General features: G+C 43.1%; 1 protein-coding gene across 1 annotated transcript in view; it reads right to left on the reverse strand.

Annotated features, from left to right (window-relative positions):
* Nucleotides 1-17,785, reverse strand: part of CYYR1 (cysteine and tyrosine rich 1) — a 57,678-nt gene extending 39,893 nt beyond the window's left edge. The window contains exons 1-2 of the mRNA XM_062511705.1: nt 17,701-17,785; nt 15,290-15,392 (exon numbers count right to left, since the gene is read on the reverse strand). Of these exons, the coding sequence (XP_062367689.1) occupies nt 15,290-15,392; nt 17,701-17,785 (188 nt within the window). The remainder of the gene's footprint in view (nt 1-15,289; nt 15,393-17,700) is intronic.
* Nucleotides 17,786-18,641: the final 856 nt, after the last annotated feature.

An 18,641-nucleotide genomic window follows, 5' to 3' on the forward strand; every position in this document is an offset into this window, starting at 1 on the left:
TGTGGCATTTATGTAAACCATTCAACCCAAGCGACAGATAACAGTAATAAATCAGCTGACTTGTTTGACATATCCCCACATCCTGTGGGGTTTTTTTTGTGAGCACTGCAAGTATTCAGTTTTGAAAAACAAGGACATCTCATTAAAAAGCCCTATCAGCATCTGCAACATATGTTGAATTATTGACACATAATGATGACAAAATGAAAAGCCTCATTGAGGGCTAGGTTCTTCAGACTGAAATAAGGGCTTCTAACTAGTAATGTCCACCAGTGATGGGCAACAAGGAAGGAGCAAGGATGCTCGGGGGAAGAGCTCACACTGCAACCTGCCCTCTCCCTTGATTTATGGAGCACAAATGCCCTGAACAATTCTCCTTAACCCCAGCATACAATGAACTCTAGAAAGAGAGCACCCAGCAACAGTTTTCCATCTGCAATATAGCCCTGCTCGCACAGGATTCTGGCTGTATCCATACCTGACAGATTTCAAATGACATGGAGGTAAACTATAGATGTTATTTTTCTGGACTCCTAAAAGCATGTGATGATTGGGGACACTGAAAAGAAAGCCCAGGGCTGGCAATCCCAACAACCTTTCTGCAATTTCCGAAGTGGGATCTCGCAGAAAGGCTTCCCAACCCTTCATAGGGGATTGCAGGGCTCTTCAAGTGCCTATTGAGGCATCTTTCTTGGTAACAACTCGCAGATAGACAGAAGAAAAGAGCCTCTAAACAAGGATCCACAGCTCAGAAACCAAAACAAAGTTGCTTTTTAACTTTTTAAGTTGGAGTGATGCAAACCAGGGCTGTTTTCCTGGCAGTGTATGGCCAGCTCATTTGCAGAGGTGACTGTCCCCACTGGATAAGCAATACTGGGCATGGTCTGCTGTGCAACCACCAGCCTGGAGGTCAGCCTGCAAGCAGCTGCTAACAACTGGTGACTGCAGAGGGGTACAGGAGGAAGACCCTAAATTCCAACTTGTGGAGAGATTCAAATTGTTGGATCTGCCCAGGCCCAAACCAGAACAAATTCTTACTTATGTGGCTAACGTATTTCACATTCCAACTTTCCTAGGACATCAAATCCATCCCCTTCTAGCACAGGCAGCCACACCACAGAGGCCATTTCATCCTCACAAACTGCCAAAGAAAGGATGGCTGGGAAAGGTATGCGTAACAAGCAAGTAAAATTTCCTCCCTTGCCACAGAATTTTAAGGCAAAATAAATTATCTTAGGAGACAGCAACAACATAAGCCTAGCTAACACAGATATTAAATACAACAGCTCCCCTCCTAATCTCAGCACGTTGTCTGAATGTAGAATGTTATTTGAGACATAAAGCAGATGTGCTACTATATTTGCAGTGGCCTTGTCATGTAGCAATTCTGAAATCATTACTGTCAAACTGACATCTTATTACATTTCTGGATATATGCTAATTCAATCACTACATTTTTTTCAGCAATTGTGAAGGTTCAGGAACAAAGATGAATTGTGCTTTACTTCAGACAGTTTTAAATGTTGTTGAAAATGGAGAATGAGGACCATAACTTCTAATTCAACCCACATGCCTTGAAGCCCTCTTCTTTTGCTCTTCACTAGCATTTAGTATCAAATTATCCCTGCAAGGAGCCACTGGAGAAAAGCAGTGCAAGGTAAGCAGACTTAATCCTGCCATCCATTTTCATAATTTCATTTTATGTAAACAGGCAATTTATTTCCAAGCCAAACACAGCGTTACTCCTGTGGACTAAACAAACAATACTGACTTTCAGCCATGTAAGTACATTAGCTACCAGGGGACATCATTTCATCAAGGCCTTTGGGGACCAGAACCTGGGTTATAACACAGGGTGTAACCAAAGCATGCATTTTCACTACCTTCTGATGAACTGTTAACATGAGTGATTTTCAATCCTTGCCATGACTCAACTGTGATAACTCCCTCTAGGTAAGCAGCAGCACCACCCACCCTAAGGGGGTAATCTCTGCTAAGGGGTCATTAAGAACTCACCAAAATGACTCAGAATTACATCAGCCCATAGTGAAATTCCCCATCCTGAAGGAGGTACTGAACATTGCTTTATAGAATCTGGGGCTTGGGACACCAGGTCACCCATAACTGGGCCTCTGGAGCAGGACCAGACCTTTCCACAGGACCACCAGTTTGGACAAGACCACCTCCATCACTCCAACGGGATTGCAACCACCATTTAATCAGACTGCTACCACCACGCTGACCAGCAGGCTGTCAGGTTGTACTCCAACTTTGCTGGTTTAAGGTAGCGTTTCTGTACTATTGCCTGTATTATAAGTTTCCTGTTAATTTGTAACTCCAATTTGAAATCCCTCACAATGTATTTGTGTGGAGTTAATTCCTCCTGTTGGTATATCTTCAAACCAGCACAGGGCCACACAGCAGAGCAAGGGGTTATCACATTGTAGTGGGGGAAAAGCCATGGTCCATAGCAGGGATGTTGGCAAACAGAAAGGTAGACAAAAATAACTCATCTGAAAAGAATGAGACATTTGGGTTTAACAGAATGGGTTTGTACGTAGGTTAATAATTACTGGAATTACATTAACATCAAGGCTTCTCACTCACAGCTGAGAGCGTTTTTGTGCTGGACATTGCACACAATGACTCTTCACACAGAAGTCTTCACCATCCCAAGAGGTTTCATCTGAATATGATTATCTATGGTGTATTCAATATCTGCATTCAGAATATAATCCTACACGAGTGGAAAGCAAAGATGATTACAGAAAAGATGTATTCTTTGTATGCAAATTATTGCACTACCAAAATTCTTCTTAGTCTTCCAGGAATATCTATAACATTGCAAGAGATATATTTCAACAAGGTCTGGTACAAGATACTCTTGGAGTTGCCTTAGTCCCAAAAATGAAGTGATGTGTTAAGATTATGCTGACTGCATATTTTTTCTCCTCTTACTTTACATTTCTAAAGCAGCAGATGAGGAGAGGCCTGAAAGCTCAGGGACTTGAAGGATTTGATCCAACAAAAGATATAAGAGCTCCTGTCATGCCCCATTTAAACACCATCATACTATAAGAGCTACTTACACATAAGTAAAATAATTTTGTGTCTCTCCATTGCTTGTCTTCCATTGCAGAATTCTCCTCAGTCTGCTATCAGAAAATTTCTGCTTCTCTTTCTCCCCAGTTTTATTGCAGAGGTGTCAGTGCAGTGCTCCTCCCTATTCTCCCTGACCCTGCCAGTCACAGTCCTAGCTGGCCTGAAGCACTCCTGGAAGAAGAAGTCTTACAGGCTCCACAGCAAAGAGAACTCCCAACCCAGAGTGCTGATGACAGGCACCATTGATGTGGTGCTTCAACAACACAGATACCAGAACCAGATCATAATGCCAAGTGGCATTATGCGGTTTTAGTATTGTAGGAAAATGATAAGGCAGAATTTCAGAATAAAATACATTATAAGACAATAATTCCATATATACATACATGTGCTTATGCATACACATGTATACATACACACATTATGTAGTGAAGATAAGCAGCAGCTGCAATCCCCTGCCCTCTCCTTGACAACCTTCCTGTTCTCTGCAGAACATTTTTACATTGCCTTGCCTGGAGAGTTGCAAACTGCTCTGGGGAATACTCTGTTATCTGAAGTGCAAGGCATCTGCTGGTAAAGCTGGTGCCTCCCCCATGGAGAGACATGCCATTCTCCAAGGCTGACTGCTTCCCTCCTATTCCAAATTACTTCTATTCTCCTTTTACTGGGGATGAAGAGGAAGCACTCATGGTAAGCAGAGGAAAGGGGCACTTTACATCCAAGCTCTCTCTATTGGAAGGAAGAACTCAAATGCACAGGCACATCAGAAGTAAGCAATACACAGTATCACAACCAAAACTGCTGATAATGTGATAGCACAAGAACACACATTAGGGGCTGCATTTCATATGTTTTTCCTAGTTTATTAAAAATGGTGCCCTATGGGCTGCTCAGCAGTTGGAAATAGCTACAGGGCAGAAGCACCCTAATTATACCTTCATTAGATCATCTTGACCATGGACTATATGAAGGACTGGAGAAGATAGTTCTCACAGTCCCTTTACGCTTCAACAGCAGCACAGCAAGTCCACAAGGTTCCTAAAAATAAGGTACAGTGCATCTTAGCCAATGAACAGATATTTCAACAGCTGCAGATCCTTAGCACTGCTTGTGCCAGTGTATCTCTGGCCTCAATAAAGAGAGAGATGCTGGAACATTCAGCATTAGATCAGGTGTCCCTTGGGAGTTAAAGGAATAACCCCATGTAATGACAGCGGAAAAAATCTCTTATCTGTGTGGATAAGCCAATAGAGGAGATACAGTAATGACAATATGCCTGTCCAGTTTGTGGTGTTAGTGCCTCTCCACTCCATACTAAATGCATATGTACAGAGTGAGTCCCAGGAGTGATCTTGTATTTTACAAAATTAATTAATTACAGGGAAAACCAGAAATGGTCTTTATAATAGCAGAAGTGATTCTGAGAGCAAACATCACAACCTTTTTATTTTTTTAAACAGAAAAAAATCATTGAGAAAACTTCATTAGATTTCTAAAGATTATATTAACTATGGAATTTCTACCTGGTCGTGGTTATAAATCTCAAAGGAAATTGTGGCTGCCCTGTGAATTAATAGTTCATTTTCTTTAATTTTTAATAACTTACTTTTATATGCCAAACTTTGTTTCTGTCCCTTCAAGAAGTGCATTGAGATTAGAATGAGAGTTTTTCTTCCTAGGACACTATGGTTCAAATAGTGAATTGGTGCTACACGTCTTACTTGGCTGCTGAGACACTGTAAGCAGTATCAAATGGTCCTCTTACAGAGCTTCTGATCCAGAAGTATTGTCATTAATAATCCTGCTCTGACTTGGTGTGATATTGCATACTGTAGAACAACCAACAAAAAAATGCAAATAGACTAATCCTCTGAGAATTCTGTAGGCTCAGTGAAAAATTCCAAATTAGCCAATATAACAGAAACTCCCCAGCTGGGGGTAGAGAAGGCATGTGTACACTAGATGTGAAGGGAGTGGATAACTCAGGCGAGGTGGGATTTGTGTATCTCCTGACCCTCCAGGACTGACACACTTTATCAAGCAGTGCTTGAACCAGGAGCAAGGAAGCCCAAAATGGTAGTGAGTGTGGAAGGTACCATAGCAATCAAAAAAAGAAGGAAAGAAAAAATGGGGGGGGCTCCTAATACTTGGTGTCTTAGGTTGCAGTATAAGATGTAACCAAAGCTATGTATTCTATCACCATCTCCATGAGCTGTTAAAACCAGGTGAGGCAGTGTTCTTTATCATGTCCCTGACACATCCCTGATAACTCCCCTCTGAGGGATATCTTCTGCTAATGGGCCACCAAGCCTCACTGCATGACTCATGAAATTACATCGTACCATGGTGAGATGCTCCACCCAGGGGGAGGAACCAAGCATTCCCACATGGATAAAATCTGAGGCTTGGAACACCACAAGCAGCTTTACCCACTGGATTCCCAGAGGCTCTGACTTGGAGTCTCTCACTGGTTTACTTTCAAGCTAGTATACCTGGATTCAACAAGGTACTTCAGCTCACAACCTGTCCCATTTGAGCCATGTGCATGAAATCACCACTGGAGTAATTAGCTTTTTGATTTCCATAGGATGAGGACTATATCCATTACAGCTACACACCACCTACAAGTTACAAATGCATTTAATTATTTCTTGGAAATGGTGCTGAGCTAGTTGTGACAGAGACTATTTGATTTGTCTCAAAAGCTTTGGATTTACAGGGGACTGAATAAAGTTACAGATTCTTCTCCAATTCAGAAGTGGACCTTTTGCCCTCTTGAAGAAGGTAAAGGTGTGTGAGTGGGTATAAAACAACAGAAAGAAGGCAAAATTGTTATGAAGAAAGAACACTCTTGTGATCAACATAATCCCCAGGCTCAGTCTCTATGTCAGTCTTACTAAGTGTTAAGAAAACATTTATCTTTTATATGGCAGAATCTTATGGGAAAATCCTACTGGCTTCCAGAAGAAACCACTGCAAGTGAAGAACAAAACATTCTCTCTCCTTCTCATAGAAAATTATTTTCAAAATAAAGCAGTATAAGCAAGTTGATTTCACAGATTTAAGAATGTTTACGTTTTCCCCTTAGTTTTCTTCTGTAAGTCCCAGAGCATTTCAGTGGTTTATACCTTAACGCCTCTACTTTCATGCCAAATTCTAACAATTTTGCAAGTAATGAAATAAAGATGGTCCACAGGCATGTCAACAACTCAAGTTTTAGCACAAAGCCATGCAATCCTTTTCTTTTATGAACAACTGAACTTGAAAGTTCATACCTTTTACTAAAAAAAGTATTCTAGTTCTTATTAAAATAAAAATCCCTAAACTTCCATAAATAATCAAACAAACAAAAGATCCCATTAGTCTCAAACATTTCAAGACAGTCAAACATCCCAGTGAAAAAGAGGTAGGAGACTGAACCAGGAGCTATCTTTTGAGAGCTGCTGTTTGCCAAGCAAACCAGTTTTTCTCCTCATTTTGAGATGCCTGTCACAACACAGGGTCAGAAATGAAGACACAAAAGGCAAAAGAAGAGCACCCTGCATTTTAACTCTGGTGCGTTTCCTCTTCAGCCCCCACCAGGAACAGATACTGCTCTGGTGGTAAATCTGATTGCATATTCTTCATTAAAGGATATGAACTGGGACAATAGGCATGGAACAAAAGCCAACTGGTAGTTCAAACACTGGGAAAGGTCACATTTTGAATACCCATTCTTGCTCCAGCAGATCTTGCAATGCAAATGTGGTCCTAGATTTTTCTCTATGCTGTGGTTAATCAACCCCCTGCATATACCTCTCTTGCAAAGGTTTTCCTAGGCTGAAGCATGGATAGCATGATTCCATGGGTACTCCAGATGTTGAAGACCAAGGAATAAAAGGTTGAACTGCTATTCACCTTTCAGACAGAATGAAAGGGAAACAGTTAATTATCAGAGTTTTGGCCTTTCCAATGACACATTTATAGCCACCTCCCTGTACTTAGCACAAGCATACGAGGCTCTGTTCCATGTGCTCATTCAGGAAGACTCACCTAATCAGAATTCAAGCCAAATGGAAAAAATAATTACTGAACTGGGCATTCGGCAGACCTCTGGCATAGTATCAAAGCCCCAGAGCCAGAGGCATGAAATGTGAAATGACAGGTGAATTGTAGTGTTACATACTGTTGCAAAGTGCTTTAATTGTGGGAAATTTCAAACATTACCACTGATGAAGAGGAAAGCAATTTTATTTTAAGCAGAGTCCCATACAACTGTCATGCAGACACAGAACTATCCTGGACCCATTTGTTGCTACACATATTTAGTGTGGTATGCCTGAAAGTGTCGAATTTTAATTATTTAAAGATTTCAGTGAATGGCAAGCTTCTTGAACTTCTTTTATTCGTTGTGAACTCCAGAGGCTGCGTCTCTATATTCCTAACTCTTAAAATGTTAATTGTATCCTTTGGTGAACTCCTCCTGCATACCCACTCTCAATATTCCCATATCAAATTATTCATCTTAAGGACCATTCTTCCCTTCAGGAACAGCGGTCAGCTGCTTTTCTCAAAGGTACTATTGGATATAAAGTACTCCACATCAAATGCCACACTTAAGACACACTACACACACCTTTTTTCTCAGTTTTGCAGGCCAAGATACACACACCATTTTTATGCTAAATGTGTTCTGTACCTCTTTTCCTCCCATTCTCTCTGTCTGCCTTACTTCCTGGCTCCATTGTACATCCTCTAGACTTAAAAAAACAGCCCAAAACCCACACAAAAAACTCACCTCCTCCAACATACATTAGGTTCATGTAGATAACAACTGTTAATTCAGAGGTAACTAAAAAGGCTGCTGCATCTTCAGTGTCACTGATAAGATTTTTCCCCCTACCCTCTCACAAACCACCATCTCACTATGGGTAATGAGATTACAGTTCTCTCAAGTATTTTTTTATTTTTTTCCTGAAGTTACTTTTGAAGTTCCTGCAATCAGGTGTTTTGTTTCCTTTTGAGTTGTTTTTCTAAATAAAAGCTGCCTTAGAGCAAGACATTTCTGAAGACAAAGTTTATGAATAAACTTTGCAATGTAATGTAGCATGCTGGCTTTCTTCTGCTTAAGACAATGGTCCAGTTTACTCCCCTTAAAGACTTACCCTGGGAAATATAGACCAGTCGCATGGGCTGAATATTTTATCAACAGATTTTCTTATATCTGGTAGGCCAAATCCATATGTAAGTCCTCTCATTGACACTGAACATTCAGATGGCCTAGCAGTATTTGTTTGAAAGAACGGGTGGACAATTTGTCCTCTTTGCTCCATTATTTATCAAAATCTGGGATTATTTCATACCAACTCAGCTGCTGGCAATGAAGTATTGTGGAAGAGCAAAGGCAGCATTCAGAACCACCCCAGACAGCATGCTGATGCTGAACTGATTCTTGCCCTTTTTGTTTTAAATATTCTATGTATTCTTTACACATATATTTGTAGCTCTATTATTGTATTCATAGTCGAGCTCCAGTACTTTACCTTACCCTACTTGATAGGCAGAAAGCCAAAACACATTCCAAAATATTTCAAGCTGGGGGTCCTAGGCTCCTATCTTATCTTGGCTCTTCCTGGCAGTCAAGGCTTAGACCAGCTCTTTGAGATGTATTTTTATAAACAAAGTTTATTCCCTGTGTAGAGAAGGGAGGATTTGAGAAAGGGATGAACTGGGGGAATTACCTCACCAATCACAATTCTAATTGGTGATTCTTGTTATACATGCTAATTTGCAAAACCTATAAAAATTGTATATGCATTATGCTGTGTGTGCATCTTTGGCATTTTCCACCTGGCAAATCATGCACCTAAGAATTGCTATAGAGGTAACTCATTTTTATCACCCTAACTGTGTCTGGCTTGTGATTTTAGGACCAGTGAGAAGGCATCTGACATCCTACTACTGCCTTCCCTGCCCAAAGAGCTAGTTGTGGCTCAGAAGCTACCTGTGTGCCAAGACAAACACAAGGCACAATGTGTGGAAAAAATTTAGCTGGAAGTCAGCCCTCAGAAAATCCACTAGGATAAGCATGAGGGCCAAACAATTTAAAGCCTTTTGAAAGCAAATACAAAAAGCACCGTCAGAAACACACTCAAAATTGGGTCCTGCAGAAGAAACCCCTTTTGTCCTGACACCCAGCTCTGGGGTTTGAGGCTGGAAATAATAATCAGATGTCTCCGACATCGCTGAGAGAATGAAGGGAAAATGCTGTCTGGTCAGGATGGGAGATACTTTTCAGCAGTCACTGTTTTTGTGGGCAAACCTGGAGCATCTGAGGAAATGTGCTGCTAAGTCACCTTAGTCTTCAGCCTGGTAGCAAACTGCAGCAGCACATGAAAACCAATAAAAGGTCAGCCAGAAGCGATTCAATAGCTTAGAAACTAGCTTCTGAGAAGGACAGCCTGGACTTCTTGACTTTAAGGGCTGGGAAGGGTGTCTCCAAACTTGTGTTCCTAGTAAGGAGTGGAAAGATGGCCAGGAGAAACAGCCTGAGCACTAAAGCATCCCTGTGTCTTTTTCTTCATCTCACAGACACAGCTTTGTAATGTTGCACAAGTCCAAACATGAATCTGTAATTTTCCCAAGGGAAAAAAAAATGCCTAGAAGAGCTAACTACTAAGCACAAGATGCCAAACAAACAAACAGGAAAAAACGCTTTTGTATCAGGAGATACTGACAGGCTGCAGCTATTGAAAACTCATAGGAAGGGAAATATAGCTGCAACATTAATACTGTAACAATTTGCTTTGAAAGGGTATCATGAAGGGGGAGAGGAGGAGGAATGTATTATTTTACATCAGAGATGCTCATGAGATTACAGGTGACACAATCACAGACCTTGAACGCTTACAGATTATACCTGTAGTCCAACTAGAGATGGAGTTACCAAAACATCTCATGCAGACTAGAGTGAACTGATAAATCTGCATCTGTTCTTCAGGCATAGAAATTAAAATACACTTATCACAGATGCACACAGCCTGAAGAATGTTTGCTGAAGATATCTTCTAACTTTAAAAAAAAAAAAATCCCTAGTATCCTAAAAAGGTGATGATTTCTTAAAACAGAAAATTCTAAAACCCTACATGTAATATCTCAATGTTGAAACTTGTTTTAATGAGTTAAAAGAGTTAATTAATCACCTAAAAGGTACAACCTAAGTATTGATCACTATCACACACACAGTCACATTGACTTTGTTTCAAAATCAGTATATACAATGTTGCCTGGTGTTTACAGTCTGCATAACTGCTGGCATATGGGCTTAAAAAAAAGAGAATAGTGAGAGGCATGAAACAAAACAGAGAACTGTTTAAAAGGAACCTATTGCATGCCAAAAGGATTTTCTAAAACTTTAAGTTACGCTTGTGAAAAAACAAAACCAAAACCACCCCAAAGAAGATAAAGAGAGGAAACATTAGAAAGACATGCAGATTTATAAAGAATAGAGAAAGAGTAGAAACTAGTGGTAAGCAAATGAGGAAGGGTAAGCAACCTCTAAAGAAGCAGAGCCAAGACAGCACTGAGGACTATATAGTGTTTCATGCAGTAAAAAGGCACCTCCAAAAGCAACCATGCAGATCATGTCCATTGTTTGGTGCAGGAAGTAGGATCAAAAATTCTGACGTTGAAAGATATAAAGGCTATTAAAAGAACAGTATCAGGACACAGAGTGTCTTGGATTAAATTCAGTTCTTGTAAAAATTTTAATAAAGAGTTTTCAACAGAAAGACACAAACAGAAAGGTTGCTAGTGACCATTTCCAAATTCTAATGAAATTTTATCTGTTTGTTATTTGGGAGTGAGCCAACATGAAACTTCTCACACATAATTAAAGGAAGATCAGTACAGTGCTCAGTAGTGAAAAGGGAAGGTTATTCTTATGGAGCATAGTTAAAGCCACAATAAAATCTTCTGCAATGCAACTAAATCTGAGGCACTAGCCTGAGCAAAGAACAGTTTACAGGCTTAAAGCAGCAGACATGCTTTGAAGGCTGTGACTTACAGATTTAGAGATGGAACAAATTGCTGAGTTCATTTATGACTTCTCTCATCATCAGGGACAGCTGCTTCAAAATAGGCACTCAAAGAGAGGTACAGGTAAAATAGTCCTAGCAAGGCTGCTGTCAAACCCTGTGTGCACCCCTGCCAGCCACACTTCAAGAAGGGAATGAATATATGAGACAGAGTTCAAAAGAAGGCCAAAGAATTGATCCCTGTGCTGGGCAAAACAAAACAAAGTAAATCTTACATGTGAGGTTGACAGAGGTCATCTGGCTCAGCAATATGGCTGAGAGCTGTCATGATGACTATTTAAGGCCACATTTCAAACTTGCACATAAGTTAAGGGCTGACAGTAGGAATTTCAACCTTCACTTTCCAGTAAAATTTCCCAATGGAGTTAGTAAATGAACTATGGAACAGTTTACCAAGACAGGTGACAGATGGTCAACTCATAAATGTCTGAAGTTTTAAAAATGAGATTACATGTTCAAAGAAGACATGTCCTGACCTGCTTTTACAAAAACAAAAAAAACCAAAAAACAAAAAAAGCAACAACAACAACAAAAAAACCCCCGTGACTTAATCACGCAAAATGGCAAGTCAAAGGACTATAACAACTGCTGACTGATCTTCAAGTCTATGCATTGGAGTATTTAACCATAAAAAATTAGAAGGATCTAATGTCTCCTTCAACATGTACTGTGGCAAACAGCACTTGCAAGAGCCTCCTCTTGTATTCAAATCCACCCAGATATATACAAACCCTTCAAAATACGTCAAAACCACTCACACTCACCTCTAATTCAAATTCAATACCTGTTAACATTTTTTAAAGAAATGTACCAAAGACAAGGTGCCTACTTGGTGCTGAAGGCATGGTTTCAACATTTCTGTAGTCACTCTAAAGAACCCCCTGGTCAAGGCCTTCACAAAGCACAGCTTCAACATTAGGCTAGACAAATGCTATGTTCATGTGGAAGTAAGCACTGCATTCCTCCCATCCCAGTTAGGGTTGATGTGGGGCTGACCATAGGCCAATTCACTGCTTTTAATAATAGAGACATCAGCTCCAGTATCAACAGTCTTTTAAATTTTTTGCCATCTATACTACATGTCAAGGTTGGCTGAGTTGTTGTAATGGTACTTGTCCAGAAAGTCTGTGGCTGACCTGTGCTACCAAAGTTACTTGTGCCATATTTACCCTTCCCACTAGGGGGCCTTGTTGGAAAAAGGAACAAGTTGTGCAATACATTGACCTGCAGGTATAAAGCAGGGTGGCACGGGAGTCCATAGCATAACTTGTATTTCACCTTCATAATCTGAATCAATCACTCCAGGTAGAACAAAAAGCCCCAATTTAGTGGCAGAGGAACACCCTATCAATAAGGCATGCATATTATTACCAAGGGGTCCCCACACTCCATTAGGAACCAGGTGGACTGAAGATGTCATGGGAGTTACTGACTCTTTGGAGGTGAGATCCAGCCCTGCACTGCCTGCAGGAGCTCCGCTTGCCAAGTATTTTGCCTTGCATTTTTTTAAATATCCAGGATGCACAGGCCTGTGTCCCACCATAAGTTTCCCAGTTGTATAGCTTTCCTTTTACAGAGTACCACGAATAGCAGTCAGCAGCCCAATGTGTCCCTCTTCCACACTGGAGAAAATCTCTAGGTGGTATTTTTATTCTGTCCCTTTGTGGTGGGCAATCCCTTTTAAAATTATTAATTGAAGCACAGTTATGCCATTTTATTGGGGTAAAGCAATTCTGTGGGTCATGGGTTAATCTCAGGGTAGCCTGATGCATTGGATACAGGTTCTAGTGGTGCTGGGGGCTCAGAGGAATTGGCTTTTGAAGCCACATAATGGCTGACATCTGTGTGACTTCCTTTAATGGCTGCCATGATCGTCCCCCACGCAGCGAGGGGCTCGCAAGCTTCAGCATCGCCCTCCCTGGCGATATCAAAAAGTCTCTGCCCTACCAGGCTTCTGATTGAAAAGGCCCACTAAAGGGAGAATCTTTAACGTGACTGGATACCCAGTCCAGCAGGGTGCTTAAGTTTACATTGGCAATGTCAACAGTTTGCCAACGTAGGAGCTGCCATAATAGGTACAAGCTCCCTTTTTTCCAGGGACACTCCATCTCCCATATTGCTTCCACTGGTTACTCACCTGATAGGTGAGGTGCGTGCACTTGAATTCCTTGAGTTCTTTCCCGAACTCTTCCTGGTTGACAGATTCCTTAACACAGTGGAAGTTGCTACTGGAGCAGTCCACACACCCTTCACGGCCTTTATAGGCCCTGATTCAGACCAGCCATTTGTAGCAATGGGGAACAAAGCGACATACACCTCCTTATGCATCCAAAGAAGATCACTTTATTGCAGAAATCACCCCTTTTTTATACCTTTAATCTCCACCCAATATAAGTGAAACCAAACCGAGGCCTAACAGAACTTAACAGAACAAGGGCAGCCATTGGCTGGCTCAGCTGCAGTGCTGCTATCCACACATCCTTATCACCCAATCACATTCTTGTCATACGCTGTCCACCTGCCCTTCCACCCAATCAGCTTCCTGCTCATATGATGTCCACACATCCTATCACCCAATCAGCATCCTGTTCATTCGCTGTCCACGTGTTCCTCCAGCCAATCACAATCTCACTGCCTCTCACCCTTCAGCTGAATTCCAACCCTCCAGCCTGCAGCTGTGCCTTTCCCACAGGGCCTTCTGGTGAGCATAACCCTTAACCACTTTAACAAATACACCCCATATTCCACAAGAATGAGCACCTCCTTTGATGCTTGTAAATGGAAAAACAATTTTGTAATGAAAAAACAGAACAAAAAAAAAAAATCAAAGCAAGCATTCACTCGGTAAGCAGGAAAAAAAAAATCACTTGTCATTCTACAACAGTAATCGATCTTAAATGCATGCTTTGTCATTTCCAGATGAATGAAGGATTCTGGTGTTCTACCATAATTTTATTTACTTTAGCCCAGGAAGCATCTGATCTACTTTAAAAACTGTGGATCAATTCTGTATTAAAATAACACGACTCTGCCTACTCCTTCAAAGTGCTAAAAAATAAACTGATGGGAACACTGGAATGCTCCCCAGGTACCATGGCTGAAACAAAACCTGCATCAGAGGAGTCTTTCTAGAAAAAGTAACTACCATCTTCCCACTCTTCCCCAAGTACCAGGCACTCCATATGCCATGTCATTTTTATCTTCTCTGGTTTTAGTCAAGAATATCAACCAAAAATAAATCACAGACTGAGTGCTAAAGGTTAAGGAAATTACTAGTGTAATTGATGAAACAGAAAATAAGATGCCCTATCATGAAGAACCACATTTTATGTTTCATTTAGGTTTGCACTTGCACGTGAATGTATGACTTGTGAGTTGTGACTTAAGGCCAGAGTCATATCCATTAGCAGGCAAGATCCTATTCTTCTTCACCAAAGCAAAGACAAAGAGTTACACTGAAGCCTGTGTTTTTAATCATCAGTTTATTCCTGTATTTTTCTCTAGATAGAAAATATTTGTAACCACTTCATGTCATCTGCACTGTTTTTTGAAGCGCCGTGAAACATGCTATTCATACAACATTGTTAAAGGGTCAGATTACACTCACCTAGAATCCGTTCAATAAATTTCATAAACAAACAAATCAAACAAATCAATAAAAGTGAAAATGAAAAAAAAAGTACTCAAAGCAATATGAATTTCAAATCCAAGTGATTTAAATCACTACTTGATCACTATTGACTCAGTGTGAGAAACCATTTCAACAAAGCACACAAGATTTCTATTCACAGATCTTTTCAGCTCTAGAGCCTGAAACAAGGTTCTCACTATCTCTATAGCTTAGCTCCAGAAATGATATGATTGTACACAAACTAAGGAGAGAACCAACAATTCTAGCAAGCTTTCTGGTATGTTTCAAAACTACATGTAACACGAGACCTCAAAGACATACCGAAGTTGTTACCAGCAAGGAAAAAAACAAACCAAACTGAAACCAAAAAACCCAAACCCTGCCTCAGTTTATTGCCAGAACATGGTTTTGCCACAGCAAATTTACACTGAGTTCATGAACACAGGACAGGTTTTTCTTCTTAAAGTGCAAATATACTCACGAAAAGACATTCCCAATGTAGGCATAATATGAACAGCAGTAGGGAGTAGTCCCATCACAGCAGTACGCTTTGCAGTCATTATCACACAGAGCCAAACAATCTTCTGTTGAATAAAAATAACACTCATGAGGTTAAACATCAGAATCTTGTGCAGCACAGCTTTGAAGAAAATGCAGTCTAACAGTTTCATACAATCACAGAACTGCCCTTGAGGTGCGACCTGACTCTGTAATCCTAACAGCAGCCCATTCCCACTTGTTCTGCATTTCAGAATTAGGTGCTTTCCATAGGGGTATTCTGTAGCCGGCCATATCAGTTCCTCATTATACTTAATCCCTTAAAGTGAAAAAAGAACATTTTGAAGTGTCAAGGCACCACAGACCAACTTTTTCCACTCCAGCAAGGAGTCCAAAAGAAACCTGAGTCTGGGCTGCCTGTCTTGTTGACCTGGAGGGTGGCAGGAGAGAAGGAAGTTGTCTGGGAACAGGCTACTTCCCCCAGTCCCTGCCCAGTCCCAGCCTGGGGTGCAAATCAGAGCTGCCTGGGGCTCCCTTCCCCCTTGCCATCTGGCAGCAGCTCCCCTCACTGTGCTCTAGCACCAGCACCATGGCCAGTGTGGCATGGGAGTGCCTGGCACAGGGGCCAGCAGTGCCCTCTCCACCCCTCTGAGAGCATTTGAGGCCACAAGGGTTCCCAGACACAATGTTCTGCCAGACAAAGCAAACTGTGAAACAACAGTAAGAGAACTCTTTACAATTAAGAAACATGGGAGACCATATGTCTTTTCATTCCTGTGAGAAGCTACTTTAACTGTATCAATGTATTGTGCTGTCATGACATTTAGTGTTTTCAAAGCCTGAAGTCGAGAAGATAACACTGTACTTCCACTGCACAGTAAAAACATTCTTGGGGATCACCATCCCTACAGTCAAGTCTTCAGCTACAGTCTGGATAAATTCAGGGAGACTCCGTGTCCCATACACCATCACCCTTGGTGACCTGTTTGGTCACATACTGCAGTGGCAGAGGCTTGAAATCAAAGATGGCAAACCATGCTTGTGCATTCCTGATGTACTGTAGCTCCCGTTTCCCAGGCTGCAACTCACCTGAGAGGTTCTAATTCTCCCACTGCCATTACTGCCTTTCATCTGTGCTGACCCTTTTGGTTGCTGTGCTGGGATCCGGGCAACCCTACCTCATCTCAGCTTCTGCCACACTCCCGTTCCTGCCCCAAGGGGGTGAAAGTTCCCACCTTGCACGGAGACTCCTCAGCTCACTGACTCACGCTGCTGACCCATCTCACAGCCTGACTGCTCACAGAATTTCAGCAGGTCAGCTCTCTGAACCTGCTCACACTTGGGTCTCCACTTGAAAACGAGCACCAAGAGAGGGCTGTGCAATGCAGCACATGGGTAAGCCCAGGCAGATGCACCGTAACCCTGTGAGATCACCCCTGGATTAAAGAAAACACAAGAAAAAACACAACACTCTATCCATCATTCTGCCAACCAGTCCCACCAAGTGAATCAGGGCAGCCAGTGGGACACTCATCTCCAGAAGGAGAACGGCAGCGCTTGGTCTGTACAGGCACTTCTATAGGGAGCAGCAATGCAGGACGACTGCCACACAGGACATCCCCTACCAAGGCTTTGGCACACCCCCGTGCCAGCAGCTCCAGGCTTTTGCAATGTCACCTCTTTTTTTGGCATGAGTACTCATGGCTCTGGCTGTGCCAGGCCAGTACACCTCCTGACTCTGCCCTGGCGAGAGAGCAGCAAGGTGCCTTCACCCTGCATATCTCAGGTCCATCCCACGCAGGTGGGTTCACAGAATCACAGAATGGGCCAGGTGGGAAGGGACCACAGTGGATCATCTGGTCCAACCTGACTGCTCAAACTGCATCATCCTAGAGCACGTGCGGCACGGGATTGCGTCCAGACAGATCCTGAGTATCACTATTCAGGGAGACTCCACGACCACTCTGGGCCATCTGTTCCAGTATGTGGACATCTCATAGTAAAGTTCTTCCTCATGATCGTGTGTAATTTCCTGTGCATCAACTTCTGCACGTTGCCCCCCCCCCCCCCCCGCCGCCCCACTGCTCAATACCACCGAGCCTCTGCTCCGCCCTCTTGGCACACCCGCTCCAGATATTTATACACGTTAATTGAGGTCCTCTCCCAGTCCCGTCTTCTCGAGGTCTGCACTCCCTGCCGCCAGAGAGCGGCTCCCGCACACCGCACCCAGCCCGGGAGCGCTGTGCGGGGACACCCCAGGGAGTGTTCCAAACTCCGTATGCCAATTCAATCGGCGAAGAAATGCTCCCACATCTGACCTGCACCGCCGGGCCCGCTCACACCCGCTGCCCGCGGCTTCGCGCCCGTCCCCCGCCCCACGCCGGCCCCGCTGACCTGCCAGGAGGAGGAGGAAAATGGGAAGCAATATCCCCCAGGCGGGGCACCCCTCCGTCCGGCCGCGCCGCCCCACTCGCTCCATGCCGGCTGCATGCACGGAGCCGCCTCATGGCGGGGGCGGGCCGGAGCGGGGAGGGGAGCGGAGCGGAGGGGACGGGGCAGGCGGGATCCGGGCGGGCCCGCTGTCCCCCGCCACCGCCCCCGAGCCGGGCCGGCAGCTCCTGGGTGGTGGCGGCCGGGCCCTCTCTTATCCCCGGCCCCTCTCTTTCTTTTCCCGGGCCCCTCTCTTTCTTTTCCCCGGCCCCTCTCTTCTCCCCGCCTCCCCCCGCCTTTGTCCTGCTCCGGGCAGACCCGGCGCGCTGTGGAAGGCGGTGCCGGTGTTGTTCGCGCCGCCTTGGCCGCGCCGTCTTCGAGCCTGGTTGAAGTAGAGATTGTCTGTAAAATGGGACTGGAACTTGTGATAGTTTGTAAGCCGAGATCAGAGCCGTGGTCTGTTTGTAAACGCGGTGCGGGGCTCGGTTCGTGCTGGTGCTCCGGGGTCGCGGCGTGTTCCCAAACCTCAGACGGGCTCGTCGGTACTGCCCAGCAAGGAATATGTTCCGTGACCAGGCTAGAACAATGCTCTTAAGTGTTCTTCAAGAGTGATTTTTGATAATTATTTAAATGCTGCCATAACTCACCCCGTGTAAAATTTTCCACAGATGGGGCCCAGAGGCCAAAGTATTCGCCTTGTGGTCTCATAAAGAAGGGTTAGCTCTGACTTTGCATGAAGAGCTGCAGGTCAAAGAATGTGCCTTGGAAGGCTGAAATATGCACACAAAAAAATGAGAAACATCCACAGGTGTTTCTACTCATAAAAGGTTTCCTGCTGTTGGCAGCTCCAAGAGGAAGGCTGACACAAACATATAATGAACTATTTTTTTCAGGATTCAGCTATT

Source organism: Cinclus cinclus, chromosome 2 (genome assembly GCF_963662255.1).
Source record: "Cinclus cinclus chromosome 2, bCinCin1.1, whole genome shotgun sequence".
In the NCBI taxonomy this organism is placed as follows: domain Eukaryota; kingdom Metazoa; phylum Chordata; class Aves; order Passeriformes; family Cinclidae; genus Cinclus; species Cinclus cinclus.